At 42.8% G+C, this 16184-nt stretch overlaps 1 protein-coding gene across 1 annotated transcript in view; it reads right to left on the reverse strand.

Moving 5' to 3' along the window:
* Positions 1-16184, reverse strand: part of LOC310764286 (copine-5-like) — a 127999-nt gene that overhangs the window by 41893 nt on the left and 69922 nt on the right. Inside the window, exons 8-11 of the mRNA XM_083617874.1 lie at positions 15672-15775; positions 13422-13526; positions 717-758; positions 134-209 (exon numbers count right to left, since the gene is read on the reverse strand). Of these exons, the coding sequence (XP_083474000.1) occupies positions 134-209; positions 717-758; positions 13422-13526; positions 15672-15775 (327 nt within the window). The remainder of the gene's footprint in view (positions 1-133; positions 210-716; positions 759-13421; positions 13527-15671; positions 15776-16184) is intronic.

The raw sequence follows: 16184 nt of genomic DNA on the forward strand, positions 1-16184 counted from the left end.
ACAGCATAGTAGGTTGTGCCCCAATAGGCTCTGAGTGCCTGGAAGAGGCCCCTTTTCTCAAAAAGCTCTCTGGAGTCAGTGCCAAGAAGGCTTCTGCCCTGATATTTTGGGAACAGCTGAAGAAGTCACTCACCTCATAGACATTAAATTGGCTTTGTCCTCGTGCCAATTCACGGTAGCTGGTCGTAAACTCCCCAATGAAGTCGTGGCTGTTAAGTGGGAAAGAAATTGCTATGAACAACACTGTAGAACAAAGGTTCTCCCATTCCATCACCTCCTCTACTTGACAGGACTCTTTTTTTAACCGAATAATAATGATGATCCCAGCAAATAAGTGACAAGATCCCCTTCTCATCCCTGCCACACCCACCTTTCATTTTCCCAATGTGAATCTTACACATGTGGCCTGGGATAAAAAATGTTGTTTACATGATAGGGGGAAGAATGTACTCTGCCAGTACAATGCAGCCAACTGCATAAGCTAAATTCCTTTTTACTAAATGTGTTGATTAATGGGAGAGGGGTCGTATTTTGTATAAATTGTTTTGTTTCCTGGGGATCCTCAAAGAACCTCAAAGCATTTCACAGACCTGCAATACACAACACTGCTAAATTTCTTCTATCTAACTTTGGTTTCAGTCCAGCTCCTCCTAGCCAGAAAGAGTAAAAAAAAACACCCCACCTTTTTAAACAAAGGAGTTCTAAATGCCACTTACCTGCCATCTCGGTCCCAGTCATATACCTCCACCTTTATAGTTCTGGAAAAGATGACATTAATGGTCATTCCCAAAGCAAGCTGCCATCCCTATTGCTATCACTTCAGATTCTTTCTCTCTGTGGAATTCGTTGGCAAGAAAAATGTCAAGCTGTACACGAGAGATAAAAGTTATCCTTCACAGAAAACCTGGGGGAAATGAGCCCCAGTGGGATTTTGGTGATATTAAAACTGCACTGCTTTCTTTCTGTGGCAGGGAGTTTCCTGTGTGGGTCCTGCAGTAGCACTTCTGAGCCATTTGGGAATGATGTTTCTGTACATTCATATACTATAGTTCAGGCAAGTCCAACAGGTAGATTGTGATCTACCGGTAGATCACAGCACGTCTGCAGTAGATTACTGGTAGATCATATGCTCCCCCCAAAGAAGCTGAACAACTGTGGCTCCCCTAAAAAAAGCTCAACATTTTACCTCCTCCCTGAAAAAACTCAACAACTTTGACCGAACCCCCCCACAAAAAGGGGGTAGATCACTGCCAGTTTTTAACTCTGTGAGTAGATCGCAGTCTCTTGGGAGATTGCCACCCCTGCTATAGTTAAATGAGCATGTGTTTAAGCTGATGGGCTGTGTACACAGATACAGTATCTCCAAAGCACATTCAGAGCACATTCTTTCCCTCAAAGAATTCTGGGCACTGTAGTTTGTCCCTCACAGAGTTACAACTCCTAGCAACCTTTAGAAAACAACAATGTCCAGAGGGGGGAAATGTGCTTTGAATGTGCTCAAAAGGTATAGTGTGTACACAGTCCTGGCTTTCAATGTGTTAGGCAATTTGTTGCCAGGGAGTGAGGTGGGCAAGATGCCCTTTCTTCTAAGCCCTTTCAGAATGTGTCCTGACAAGGAAAGGAGCCAGAGACCCCCATTTTTTCCATCCCCAGTAGCCTGTCCACCCATGAAATAGAGTGAAGAAGCTGCCTCAGCCCCTGAGGTGGTGTCCCTACAGGCCCTCTCCCCCCTGCCTTCATCACTAGCAGAGTGCAGCAACTGCATTAATGCCAATTTATGGTGACATCTTGCAGGATCTGGCTGAAATCTCACTTGTTTTCATGGAGAGTGACAGATCTCGTGAGATTTCGGTGAGAACTTGTGAGATCTCACCAGAAACCCGTGCCGATGCCAGTGGTGCTGTCAGTGGTCCGACAGAGCAGGGTGGCACTCCCCATCTTGCCTCAAGTGGCGAAAAGGGGACAAACCACCCCTGGAGCCATACTTTGATAAGTGAAAAGTTGGGATATAAAAGATTCTGATAAATAAGCAAATAAACTGGCTTTGCTTTGTCTTTGAATAATGAAGAAACGTGATTGGATGCTGCCAGATGAGCTCTCTAGGCTTTATTCAGTTGCACCAGGAAAGAGTTTCATCTTTGGTTAACAGATGGACCCACTGTGGCCAAGTTTGCAAACCCAGCGTCTAAAGACTATTTTGCTTATAACGACACCAGCTGTTCTCATTACTCCGAAGAAGGCAGTGGAGATGCTGGCCATAATCACTTTCCTCCTACTGTCCCCCTTCCTATGCTAAGTCCCTAGCCACTGGGTTGTTGTCAAGAAATGCCCTTGGCTAGCCAGCTTCTTAAACTCCTGTTAGAAGAGTGACAGTGATTAATTCACCCGTGGCTCCATGCATGTTGACAGGTGACAGGTGAAGTCTCACGGGCATTGGGGAGAGCGGAGAAGTCAGATCACTCTTTCAACTCCAGTTGGAGTTCATTTGCAGAGAATGTGCCACGTCCCCCCAGTGATTTTTGCAATTGCTGCCTAAATATTTTCACTCCCTCTTGAAGCTTGCCAGTCTGCAAGCCGAACGGCTGCACTAGCCAGCAAGTTATAGAAAAGGAATGAGTGGTAAAATATACAGCAAAGCCAGTCTTTCATCAACGAATAGATAAGAATTCCTAAAAGGCCATGAAAAGTGGTAGACAGCAAATATCAATAAACATACTCATGAAGATGAAAGAATGTCTGATTCCTGTTGGGTGGGGACTAATGGATAGCTAATGAATGTGAGTTCTATGAATCCTTATGTTGGCTAAGAGACTGCAAGGTTGGGAGGACACACCTGCCATCTTTTGCCCAGTGGTTTGAAGATCTCACTCCCTTTTCTGTATTTGATCATACAGTGGTACCTCCAGTTGTGAACTTAATTCGTTCCAGAGGTCCATTCTTAACCCGAAACCATTCATAACCTGAGGTGCGCTTTTGCTAATGGGGTTTCCTGCTGCCGGCGTGCCACGGGTGTGCGACTTCCACTCGTATCCCAGGGCAAAGTTTGTTGGGAAACGCCCTGGGGATGCCCCTGCAGTCCTGAACTCCAAGCGTCGTCCAGTATGTGCAGCTCTCGAAAAGGCATTTCCCTTCTTCTCCAGTGAGCTTCAGTGACATATATCAAATGATATATGCACACTAATCTTCTAGCATGACACAGCAAGAAGCGTGAGACATCATAGAGCTAATCTACGCACAGTGGTACCTCGGGTTAAGAACTTAATTCATTCTGGAGGTTCATTCTTAACCTGAAACTGTTCTTAACCTGTGATACTACTTTAGATAATGGGGCCTCCTGCTGCCACCGCATGATTTCTGTTCTCATCCTGAAGCAAAGTTCTTAACCCGAGGTACTATTTTTGGGTTAGCACAGTCTGTATCCTGAAGCGTCTGTAACCCGAGGTACCACTGTATTTATTTACATACTTTGTACAGACAAAGGAATCATGGTGCTCGCTCTCTCCAGCTCCGAGAGGAAACAAGAACAAGTAAAAGCAAAAGTACAGGACAATAGTACCTACAGTGGAAGAGATAAGACTGTCTTCCGCTCCCACACTCCCCAGACAGGCATGTGATTTACACCAATCTCAACTGCAGCATCGGAGATGTGAAATACTAACAAAGTTTGCTACAGGAGCATCTACTTCTGGGTTAGTGGAGCTCGTAACCCGAAGTGTTTGTAAGGAGGACATAACCCGAGGTTCCACTGCATGGCTTATAACCACCAGTTTTGTTTAGATACCTACCTGGACTGCCTACATGTTTAAATCAGAATTGATAAAATATTCTTTTTGTGTTAATGTCAGCTGGCAATATTTCTTTTAAATTATCACTGGTTTGATTTTCTCTTCTTTCTTTCTGCTATATTCACAAAATCTTTTGCGAAAACTATTTTTCTAAAAAGTTCAAAGAATCTTCACAAAAATATTCTCGAACTTAAGGATGGCAGCAAATGAGAGATGCTGTTATCTCTTGGCGAGCTGGGAGCAGAGTGCAGAAAGCAATCAAGGCAGCCAGTGGTCTGCTACATTCCTATCTCAAATCACTCCAAAGCTCTGCTGAAGGACAATATAGAAATCTTTTCAATAATAAAAGTATCAGAGGTAGGGAACCTTTGTACAGCAGGCTACATTCCATTCACGTAGAGCTTTCTACAAACACCTATATATGTCCATAGAATCAGAGAATTGTAGAGCTAGGAGGGACCTCAAGGGTCATCTAGTTCAACCCCCTGTAGGATCTCAGCTAAAGCATCCATGACAGGTGGCCATCCAAACTCTGCTTTAAACCCTCCAAGGAAGAAGAGTCCACAACCTCCTGTTCCACAGTCAAACAGCTCCTAACGTCTTATCCCCAACCCAGTCAAGCAAAAAGCATTATAACAGTTCAAACTTCAAACTGGAGATTTCTCGCCTAACCAATGATGAGGGCTGTCTATGGGTTGCAAAGTCCAATGGGACAGCACTGATAATCACCTCTTCTTGGGTTGAGAAGTGCTGCTCTGTTCTAAAAGGTAAAGGTAAAGGACTCCTGGATGGTTAAGTCCAGTCAAAGGTGACTATGGGGTTGCGACGCTCATCTCGCTTTCAGGCCGAGGGAGCCAGCGTTTGTCCACAGACAGCTTTCTGGGTCATGTGGCCAGCATGACTGAACTGCTTCTGGAGCAATGGAACACTGTGATGGAAACCAGAGCAGCGCACGGAAATGCTGTTTACCTTCCTGCCGCAGCGGTACCTATTTATCTACTTGTACTGGCATGCTTTTGAACTGCTAGGTTGGCAGGAGCAGGGACAGAGCTCACTCCATCACATTCCTTCACTCTGATGTGTATCACTACTTGGACAGTTAATCTGTGTTTATAGTACCCAGAACGGAAAACGGCAGTTTAAGCCCTAAAAAACAGGCAGATACTCAATTTAAAGCTTGCCAATTGGTAACATCAGGACACACATTCTCTTTCTTGGGTCTCTATGTGCATTTGCTATTCCCTTCTACAAATTAATTCCTTTCAGTCTCTCAGATTTTAGAATTTCACAAATTTCTTAGAACAGAAGCACACACTATTTTTTAATGTGGTAAACCCATGAGCTTATATTGTCTTATCAGTTTAATACCCTCTAAATATTTCACATTTCAAAAGAGCGACACTCAGGTGTATTTATTAACACCCCTATTCTCACACCAAAGATCGCTGCTAGACATCCCTCCCTATGCACACAATTATACCTTGTTGAAGGCTCTTCTCCACCTGACAGGAGCTGTGTTCTGCAAAAGCCTGATTTTTTTTTTTTTGCACTGATTTAGATGCATGCTCTTCGGATTATATGGTGGAAAAAACACGATGGTCTTATAGAGCTTTGTTCCATTCTGGTTGGTGGAAATTGCAGCGTTGCGTCTCAAGCAAACAGTATTTTCTGCCATCTTTAACTTGTTCATCTGATTCTGAACAAGTCCAAACAAATTATTAAAATGACTCCCACCCTCTTATCCTTGCAATTCCTGCATTGGATCTTTAATTAGTTTGTTTCGACTGCTGCGTGGGCCTTCCCCACCCCCACCCCTCATTTTTAGGTGGTATATTTTTAGCTTTAGTTGCCATGGAAACATATGACACTGGGACCAAGCTAGTCACCGATCGAGACAACAAATGCAATCTTCTCCTCATTCTGTTTCCTGATTGAAAGTGTGCTTTCAAATATTAACCTTTTCCTCATCCAGTAGTTGGAAATGACAGCAGGTGTTGGCTGCAAATCCTTGCTACTTACAGAGTAGGTGTTTGTATAGAAAGTCACTACCTATAGCTGTATTTAGAGCTCTCCCCTTGATCCCTGTTTCTATGATCATCATCCATGTGCGGGACTGGAACTGCCCAGCTGATATGAACAGGCTTACGGTACATCCATACTTGCAGAAGTACAATCAAATGTAGCAGAAGAAACCCTAAAGAAAAGTGAGGAAAGGCAGTTGGATGAAGACTGAGCTGCCCCTGACTGTTGTGGGGCAGGGGTGGAAAGTTGGAGGTGGAATGTCATATCTTGGAAAATGCCATGGCTAGCTGACTCAGATCCTGAGCAGGAGCATACTGAAACCTTCTGTTGCAGGTCCCTTGTAGTTGTCTTCTAGTCTTCATTAGCAATAGCTTCTGCAACTCTCTACCCATCCTCCTCTACATCAGACTCAAGCAGACAAAATGTGCTCCAACTCCATATATTTTATTCTCTGTGCGAAGCAGATTGCTGAAACGGGTGCAGTCAGCATATCTCAAAGACCTACATTGGCTCCCAGTACGTTTCCGAGCACAATTCAAAGTGTTGGTGCTGACCTTTAAAGCCCTAAATGGTCTCGGCCCAGTATACCTGAAGGAGCGTATCCACCCCCATAGTTCTGCCCGGACACTGAGGTCCAGCGCTGAGGGCCTTCTGGTGGTTCCCTCACTGCGAGAAGTGAAGTTACAGGGAACCAGGCAGAGGGCCTTTTTGGTAGTGGTGCCTGCCCTGTGGAACGCCCTCCCATCAGATGTCAAGCAAATAAACAGCAATCCTATTTTTAGACGACATCTGAAGGCAGCCCTGTTTAGGGAAGTTTTTAATGTTTGAAGTTTTATTCTGTTTTTAAGATTCTGTTGAAAGCTGCCCAGATGGATAGGGTAGAAATAATAATAATAATAATAATAATAATAATAATAATAATAATAATAATAATAATTTATTATTATTATTATTATTATTATTATTATTATTATTATTATTATTATTATTAATGTACTTTGAATATGCTTTAGAGGTCTAGTATTTACATAACTTCATTGCCACCCTTGCAGAATTCAGATACCCAAACCATCTGAAGGCAGCCATGTTAGATGTTTCTTCTTCTTCTTCTTCTTCTTCTTCTTCTTCTTCTTCTTCTTCTTCTTCTTCTTCTTCTTCTTCTCATTAATAATAATATTCTGCTGGGAGCTGCCCAGAGATGGGCAGGGTTTAAATAATAAATTTATTATTATTATTATTATTATTATTATTATTATTATTATTGGCTCAGTACTTCTGCTGGTTATTATCATTTTTAAAATTATCAAAAATAAATGCGAGAACATAGATCTAGCACTCACTTTTGATTATCATGAGTTAACACATTTTTAAAAAAATGTTCTTATAAAAATTCAGCAGCATTTTAGTGCTAATATCTCCTTATATACACATTACAGTATGCTGTTTGTCCTAATGCACATGCATTTTTGTGAGTAATGTTCCTTAATAAAATGTATTTTTGCATGTTGTTTATATGAATATATGTATTTCACTGGACACTTCGCCCTAATAGTCTCTCTCTATCTTTTTATGACCTTATTCTTTTGCTACTGTTTGCTTTAAGCTGACTGTAATTCTGAGTTTTGTAAATTGCTATAAGCAGCCAGTGTGGTGAAGGGTGAGTAAAGATATCAACAGAAACAAAACAAACAAACAAACAAAAAATAAAAGAATGCAAAATGGTTGGTTGGAAGGCTGCAACACAAAATTCAGAGAAGCTCAAATTTGGAAGAGTAGCTGCCTTTTGGTTTGTGTATTGCTCTGGGAAATGAGAATTAGGCAGGTTCACATTAAAATGTGAACTGCATCTCTTTCCATGCCCAGTTCCCTGTCACAGATAGGTTTAGCCTTTTCATTTTACCCAGGTAAAATGCAGTGGCAGCCGGAATCATATTTCACATAAATTAAGCCACCTCTAGAGGAGAAAAGTGATAGCAAAATTAGAATAATTTAGAAAACAAAACAAATACTGTTAAGTGGGGGAGTGTGAAGGGTGGGGGAGAAACACTGAGAACCAACCCTGAAGAAACATATCCAGCCCTTTGCCTGTGTGCTCTGAGGGTCAAATAACTCACAGGGTGTGTAATTTTTTTTATTTAAAAGCAAGAATTGAACCATCTGTGTTGCTGTGAGAAGAGCACTCTGGGCTGGAGGAGAGAGACCTGTTCCTTTTCAAAGCAAAGAAAATGGAAGGTAGGTGATAATGCAGCGAGTTTTCAGTTTTGCAAGAAGCAAAAGGCCAGAATCATTTTGACCCTTCCTTCGATAATCTCCAAACTGAGGCCCTGGTATGGCAAGGTCAAGAACTGAATACATCTCAACCTGTCTGGTTGCTATTCTGATTGATGCGCTAGGTCTAAATGTGGTTCCCAAGAGGAGGATTGTAACGTGTTCTAGGGCATTGCCAGATCTAATTGTTTATTAGTCTCTTCTAGTATAGAGCCTTCACCAGAATAGCATTTTTGAACAAAGCTCTGACCCCCACCAACGCAGCCCCTGACATAAATTAGCAAGCCGTGATGAATTCTGACTGGCTCCAAGAGACACAGACATAAACATCTAGAGGGATTTGTATTGGAGGGATGGTGACAATAATTAAAGCTGATGGCAGGCCTTCATGGCAATATATAGGGCTCCCATGTGTACTCTAAGCAGAGTAAGATGGATCTTGGGCACTGCCAAGAATTGCCTTCATAAAATATTCTGCAAACTTTATAGTAGCATCATTGCAGACCCAGCATTTGGGTGGAAAACCTTCACCCTGAAAAACTTAATGGCAAGGTTTCTATACATGCAAAAGTCTTTTTCCTTGGATCTGCCTATGACTGGATCTCCAGTGATTCTACTATAGTAGCATCATTGACACAAGACATTTTCTCTTCCATTCAATATAGTTCTCTTCAAGAAGGAAGACAAGGGAGAGAAATGAGAAATCCGCTGCACTTCCCAGTGGGGAGGAGCTGCAGTGGACCATTTGGCCACCCACTCCTCTCTGGGGGCGGGGGACAAAGTCCCATGTCTCCCAGAGGTTCCTGGCCACGTCATTCATCTGCCAGCCAATCTGCTGGCTGGGGGGGGGGGCGTGGTTAGGCCCCATTTAAACTGAGGCTCAAGCCATTTGGCCATTTGGTTTTCACCTACCTCGTAGCAATCGTCACAACTTTGTAAGGTTTGGCAGTTAGGCATTGGTTGATCTTATGATGGGGGAGGGGAGGTGTGGCCATCACCTGCCCCTCCAAGCTTAAGGGTATTCCATTAAAGGAATCCGGGGGTGTGGATCTTGTCCAAAGTCCGGGGCTGGGCTAGGGCCATGCCACGACCCCATCGGGAACCCAGGGGGAGCTTGAGTTGGTTTGCGTCGACGGGGCTCCCCCAACCGGTGGTTGACCCTTACTGGACTCCCTGCGTGACAGGCAGGAGTCAGACATAGTCGGGTCAGTTCCAATGCCTAAGCCAATACTGCTCATATTCTGTAACCAATAAAGTTGTGGCCTAAATTTGCCCAGTAACATTAACCTAATATCCATTTCCTTGTGTTTTATTCATCAACCTCGGGGTCTCGACACACAACTACTGCCCAGTTTGTATGCTGGATGTATGTATGCATGTATGTATGTATGTATTATCACCTCAGGTTTCTTCTGGAGAAGCTAAAAATAATAATAAAAATGGGTAGAGTTAAAAGGCTCCAGAAAGGACGCTCAACAACCAAGAAGCAGTTATGAGTCTGTCAGTTCAACAGTACCATCAGACTGACCCACTATTTCCCCAAGCTTATTCACTTCGTTCCATTGGTGTACTGAACCTGGCTTCTCTATGGGCAAATCCAACACTCTAGCCAAGCCAATGCCAACCTGGGCTCCTCCAGATGTTTTAGGCTACTCTGGGGCCGATGGGAGTTGTAGGATGAAACATATGAAAGACTCCAGGTTGGCAAAGGCTGCTCTCATCCACAACTGAACATCTGATTTCTGGGCCAATGGAATTATATGCAGGTCCCAATGGAAATCATTCCTCTAATATTATCCTTGTAACAGGCACTTAGAAAATCCACTCTATTGGCAAATAAAAAGACATGGACCTCTCAGTGCAAATGTGTGGCTAGTTCAAATAACTGTAAAATGAAGCTCAGTGGGCACAATCTAGCAATGCCAGGAACTTTAAACAGTGCCATGCTATGGCTGTATACACACCTACTTGGGAGTAAGCCCCACAAAATTCATTGAGGCTTTCTATTGAATAGACACATACAGGATTGCACCAAACATTTCATTGCCTTCAAACTGCTTAATGTAATCCTGATCCTAGTCAGAATTTCTAAGCAATAATTGCAGCACTCAAGTTTCATGTTGCTTGCATAACCAGCAATATTGCATCGCTAAGTATATCAATCTGGATGTATTTAGCTGTTCGGAAATGAAAAAGAAAATCTGTAAATAAAATTAAATTAACAGTATCACTGGATTCAAATCACTCCCATATCAGCAACCATCAAACTTGAGAATTTATGAAGATGGGGCGGAGGGAACCAAAAAGCACTTGAAAACCCATTCACATAAATAGAACTATGCCATTAGATATGTGGCTAGCATCCAAAAACTTGAGTGCATCCCAGGTCTTATTAGGCCAGTAGTCACTTTCTGTAAGAACAGAATGTGTCAGTGCAGAATACCCTGAAGGAAATGTCTGCCACCTCATTGGGTTGTGTAGTAATTTGTCGTGAATGCTAGTTTGGGCAAAATTAAAGGCACAGTTGAGCACACTGCATCCTTGTAGAATGGGCAAGGCTAAGAAAAAGGCAACCCAGAGCACATATATTTGGAAGTATGTGTGGAATAATTTCACACTTACTAGAAAGCAAGCCCCACTGAACTCAATGGTATTTAGTTCTGAGCAAACACACAGAAGACTGCTCTGAACAGCTGCAAGAACTAGAGGGCTATTATGGGCTCCGGTTCCTGAACGCTCTTTACCATTCCTTTTTCCCCTTTGTGAAATGGAGCTCCAGTGACATGGTTGCTTGTGAGGATTAATAAGATAACCATAGCAAAACCCTTCACATGCCTAAATGGTTATAATAATGCACTGACAGATTATCAACGTAAGTGATGGAGTGTTCTCAGCTATATTTTTTGATGGATACTTCGGAGTGCAACCTGGAGTCCTTCAGAAAATGATGCATTGTGGTTTTTCTTCCATTTTAGCAAGACAGCCTTATGATATGAAGCCAAGAAGTTGCAGCCAACTGGGTCATTTTTACACCTAAGAAAATATGCCTTGTGGGAGTCAATATTCTTATAGATTCTTCTCTTTATTTACTTCGTTTCAGGAGGAATGTTATTAGGTTCATTTGCTTTTAAATCTTAGAAGTCTTAGCAAAGCAAAGCAAAAAAGTTAAAGGGAATTGTATTAAAGGATATGAAAGCAAATCATTTAGGAAAATGCAGTGAGCTGTCAGCCCATTTCTGGAGAATGACTGAGCAAAATAGGTATGAGGTACTATATCTTACTGGTTTAAGATTCCAAGTTGCACAGAACTCTTTATCATGAAACAGAATGAAGGAATAGGTCCTAAGATAGTGTCTTACACTTGCTTACCTGGGAGACAACCCCACGAAGCTTACTTCTGAGTAGATGTATTAGGATTGCATTCTCAGTCACATTTTTTTGCTTTTCTGTCAAGAAATGATGTCCCTCCACAATGAAGGGGTGGGGAAGGTGTTTTGTTCATTTGATGTACACTTTGCCCAGTATATAGCTGGGTTTTATCACCAGGAACCACTGGCATGGAAAACAGCTTTGTAAATGTACATCAGGGCTGAGCTTCTAATCAATGATAAACATTGTAGGTTTCATGGTGGTAAGAGCTGCAATTAAAGCACAGCTCTCAAGCTTGCAAGTGTAAACACACGGATGCTGAGAGTGAATTCTATTGTGTTTTATGACAACCGCAAGCTGAGTGAAGAATATATTGCACTGGGTAATGGGCCCAATCATTCTTCATGTAATTGGCATTCCTATGTACAAGGCTCTCTTATTACGCTGATTAACATGACTGTCAATCCCCTCCCAGCAAGACTATCTCTCCTGAATTGCTACTGACCTTTTCTGTGGTTTTAGGCATAGGAATGCTAGCTGCTTTTGCAAATGAAACAGATAATCCATCTCCAGGACATCTTCAATCACACCTTTCCCAGGCCTTTTAGTTCATTTCCATCCATCAATCACCCATTAAGTACATCTCTGTTCCAAGCAGCCTTCTCTAGGGAGTCGTCTCTCTTCGCACCACCTCCACTTTTGCCTTTTCAGTTATGTTGACAGAACCTGAGCCATCTAATTTGGAACAGATCAGAGCCCCAGGTTTTTAGATTCTCTTAAGTCCCCAGAGAAGAGGAAACACTCACATCGCTTTGTTACTGGATGTGACAATTTCTACAGTATACAGTGCATAGCCAGTTGGGTTACAGAAATCATAAGCCATAGCTGACCTTGGTTATTGATACCATCATTTAAACTACCCAGAGTTTAGACATAAACACGGAACTCTGGTAAGTTTAAAAGCAAGTCCGACCTCATCTTCATGTGTGCATATAATGCTAAAAAATAGTTTAGTGATATACCAGGAAAGGGTCAATATGAAGCAGGGGTATCTCCCACTCCACTGCTCCAATGGTCCACTCATCTTCCCTTCTTTCACCCACAGTGAAGGCCAGTCCATTCGGGCAAGTGGGGCACTGCCCCAACACCCTGTCAGCTCCCTCTTCCTTGGCCTCAGTGTTGCCCTTATAGAACTTGGCAGGGAGGCAAACAGGAAGGAAACTAGAATTAGCTGGCTTTGCCTCTTCTCGGCTTTGGCTCCGCCTACTGTTTGGGCTCCGTCTCCCTGCAGTCTGCCCTTCCAGTCCCAAAGGACACCAGTCAACACTGATCCCCCACTCTCAGCTCAGTTTAAATCCCACTCACTGCAGCATGTGGGTAATGAATGAATTGACTGAGTACTGGTGGTGGTAGCACAGTTAATGCATCTTACCCAGATCTCACTATACAGCTCTGAAAGTTGCAGGAGGCTCTCAGGGTCTGGCCCCGAAAGCCTTAATCCTCAAAGGGCTTGTAATCCCTGTGAAGTCATAGAATCAATGCAGTTGCCAATACAATAGGAAGAGGTGAAATGGACAGTTACTGTTTGCAGAGGCAAAAGGAAGCTGTTGTCGATTGCTGCATGCTTTTCTTATTTTGAACCTCAGAGCAAACGAAAGATCCTGTTCAACCAAATCAAGGGACCATGGAGTCCAGCTTCCTATTTTTCCAGCCATGACCACCCAGGGGCTTCCAGAAAGCCCACAAGTGAAGCTTGAAGGCAAGAGCGCCCCCCATAGAGCTTGAAAGCAACAGCACCCCTGCATTGCTTATCCCCAGCATCTGGTATTTAGAGCGCAACTTTTGGGGCATCTGTGACATTATGTTGGACCCAAGCCTCCCTCAGTGTTGCTTTCCTGTAAGACCTCCTGATCCTTTCCTCTAACAAACCAACACACACAGTTGTCAAAGCGGCATCTTATTCCATGGGGTCTGTACCTGTCATAGTCTCCATTGCACAGGGCCCGCACCGGGATAGCAAAGGACTGCCATACAGGGTTCAAAGTGTTCTTCACCACTTCGGTTTTGTGGCAGATGGTAAATCTGGCAGGATACAAATAAGGCCAGTTGAGTTAGGGTAGACAGGGAAAAATAAATAAGAACAATGCTCCCCTAATGTCAGGCAGCCATGGACAGGGGCAGACTAGCACAAGGTTGGACCATGACCAAAGTGGATTACTTGCTTTTAAAAATGTAACAACTCTCTAACAAAGCACCATCTTGGTAAAAGGTGTCTGGATCTTCCTCAGTGAACCTGGTCTTTTGGATGAGCCTAAATAGAACTGCATACAACCAAAGGGCAGCATCATAGGCCTTCAGTGCCAGCAGATCAAAATTTTGAAGCCAGGGGTTGGGAACCTGTAGCTCTCCAGATAGTTTTGGACATGCAACTTCCATCAACTCCAGGTTTAAAAAAACAAACTTGTGCTTCCTTGGCAACTGAATGAATGAAATGGCCTTATACTGAGATCAGCTGGTAGTAGCTGTCTGAAATCCTCAGCAGAGTCTCCCCTATCTTGGGAGGGTGGAGAACGCCAATGGAAATGGAAAAGGAAGCAGAAGCTGCTGTGATTTGCATGCTCGTAGGTGGTCAGGAATGGAAATCTGTCAAGCAAATTCAATTGGTGTCCACCAATATCATTGTTATTATTAAGTCTACAGATGATACGTAATGACATAAGAAGAGCCTGCTCTATCAGGCAAGGGGCCCATCTAGTCAAGCTTTGTATTCCCATACTAGGCCAATGAGATGCAGGACCTGAACACAACTGCAATCTCCCCTGTTGTGGTTTCCAGTAGCCCTCACCAATTCATGCAGTGAATCTGGGGGTATCAGACTCTGGATCAAACTGGGGACCCCCACCCTGGATCCAGTCCCAAATAAGTTTGGAGTGGGGATTATATTTAATTAGGCCTTTAAAACCCTAATTAAACACCTAGCTGAAAAATGGGCATGGGAAGGAGACCATGCATAGTACTATTCTAACTAATATGTAATTAATTTCCCCCTCTTTTTTTACAGCATTTTGATGTTTCCTTTACAATGAAATGTGAATGTAAGTTATGTAAACAGTTATGTATGTTACATAAATTAGGTAACTTATCTTAAATAGGGGACATGAAATGTATAAGGTAGTATTTGGCAGAAACCAAACTGCAGCAACACAGAAGCAGAGCTGATTTTGATTAACACAGGTTGGGACAGAAACTGTTGCCAGTTCAACCCTAATCCTAGCCTTGCTATCTGATGGAGATGCCATATTCTCTACTCCATTGGAAATTCAACTATGATTAAGCGCCCCTTTTATTTAGAACTGTCAAGGGGAGGACAATGTTGCTCATCTGTAGACTACCAATGCCTCTTCTAGGCTTATTAACAGCTATCTTTATCTGTTTTAAATTAAGCATATAATTTAATTTCCAACTGGCTCTGTATATAACCCAAGCAGTATTCATAAGTATTTTTTAAAAATGGCCTTGAGAATCATTACATGCAAGCAGCTTGATTCTCTTTTGTCCCATATCAAGAAGCAGGTTTAAAATCTCAGCCAAAGAACATCCTTACCTCGCTGATTTGAAATGATTTTGAGAGAACCATTTCTTAGTGACCTTGCGTTAGTGTAAGTAGACCCACTAGGATGTCACATCAGAACAGGTGTTAGTCAATTTTTGAGGACTGCTAACATTGCAAAATAGGCTTCGTAAAGATGGATTAATTTCTCCCAGAACAGTGCATAACGCTCAGCGCATAACATTTATAAACATGGGAATACTTAAAAGAGTTTCCCCATCTTGCCTGAGGGGACATTGCACTGCAGACACTGGGTTGTTTAGATCCAGTTTTTCTGTGTCTGCAATTGGTATGTGTGCATCCATATACTCTGTTTTCCATCTTAAGTTTTCCATAGTTGTTCAACTGTTGTTACCTAGTTTCTAAGCAGAGTCCCTTGTTTGGAGCAGGAGGATGGGTTTATAATACTTCTACTGTTAGAAAAGGAGGGCAGCTGCACCTTGGATGTGGTGCCCAATACATTTTGAACAAACTCATTATCAAGGGAAATGTTTTATGCTTCTTGGCGGGGGGAGGGGGGAGTGCTTGGGACAACATTTTGCTACAGGTCACCTAAGCAAGCTCTGTTACAATCCGAATAATTATCCTGCCCCCAAAGCAAAAGCACTTCGACTTACGTCCCATCCTCGTTACTCCTATAGAATACCATGAAGGGGTCGGATTTTCCAAAGAAATCTTTCTTGTCCAGCTTGTTGGCACAGAACTGCATTGTGGCCACATCCTTGGAATGGGGAACAGAAAATATATCTATGAACTATTTGTTTGTTTCTGAAAATATTTATATACTGCCTAATTTGCACACATCTCAAGATCAGACTGGGCTTCCTGTACCTGCAATTTGCCTGTAAGACACCATCCGTGCAATTGCTAATTGGGTATTTGTTGTCTTTTTTAATTTGGCCCAGAGATCCTGAGTGCTGCACTACACTTTCTTGGTAGTAGGCAGGTATGAGAGGGAGCCAGAGTATCCAACCTTACATGTTGTTTGTGAATTCAACTCAGTGCGCAATTCTTCTTCCATTCGCCTGCCAAACTCTCAGCTAATGATGCTACAGGCTGTGAACCTCTGCCCCTCTTCAGTTGGAAATGAGTGACTCACCGTGTGAGTGGTGTAAGCATTTAATCTTTCA

Source organism: Podarcis filfolensis (assembly GCF_964270895.1).
Source record: "Podarcis filfolensis genome assembly, chromosome: 6".
NCBI classification, from domain to species: Eukaryota; Metazoa; Chordata; class Lepidosauria; order Squamata; family Lacertidae; genus Podarcis; species Podarcis filfolensis.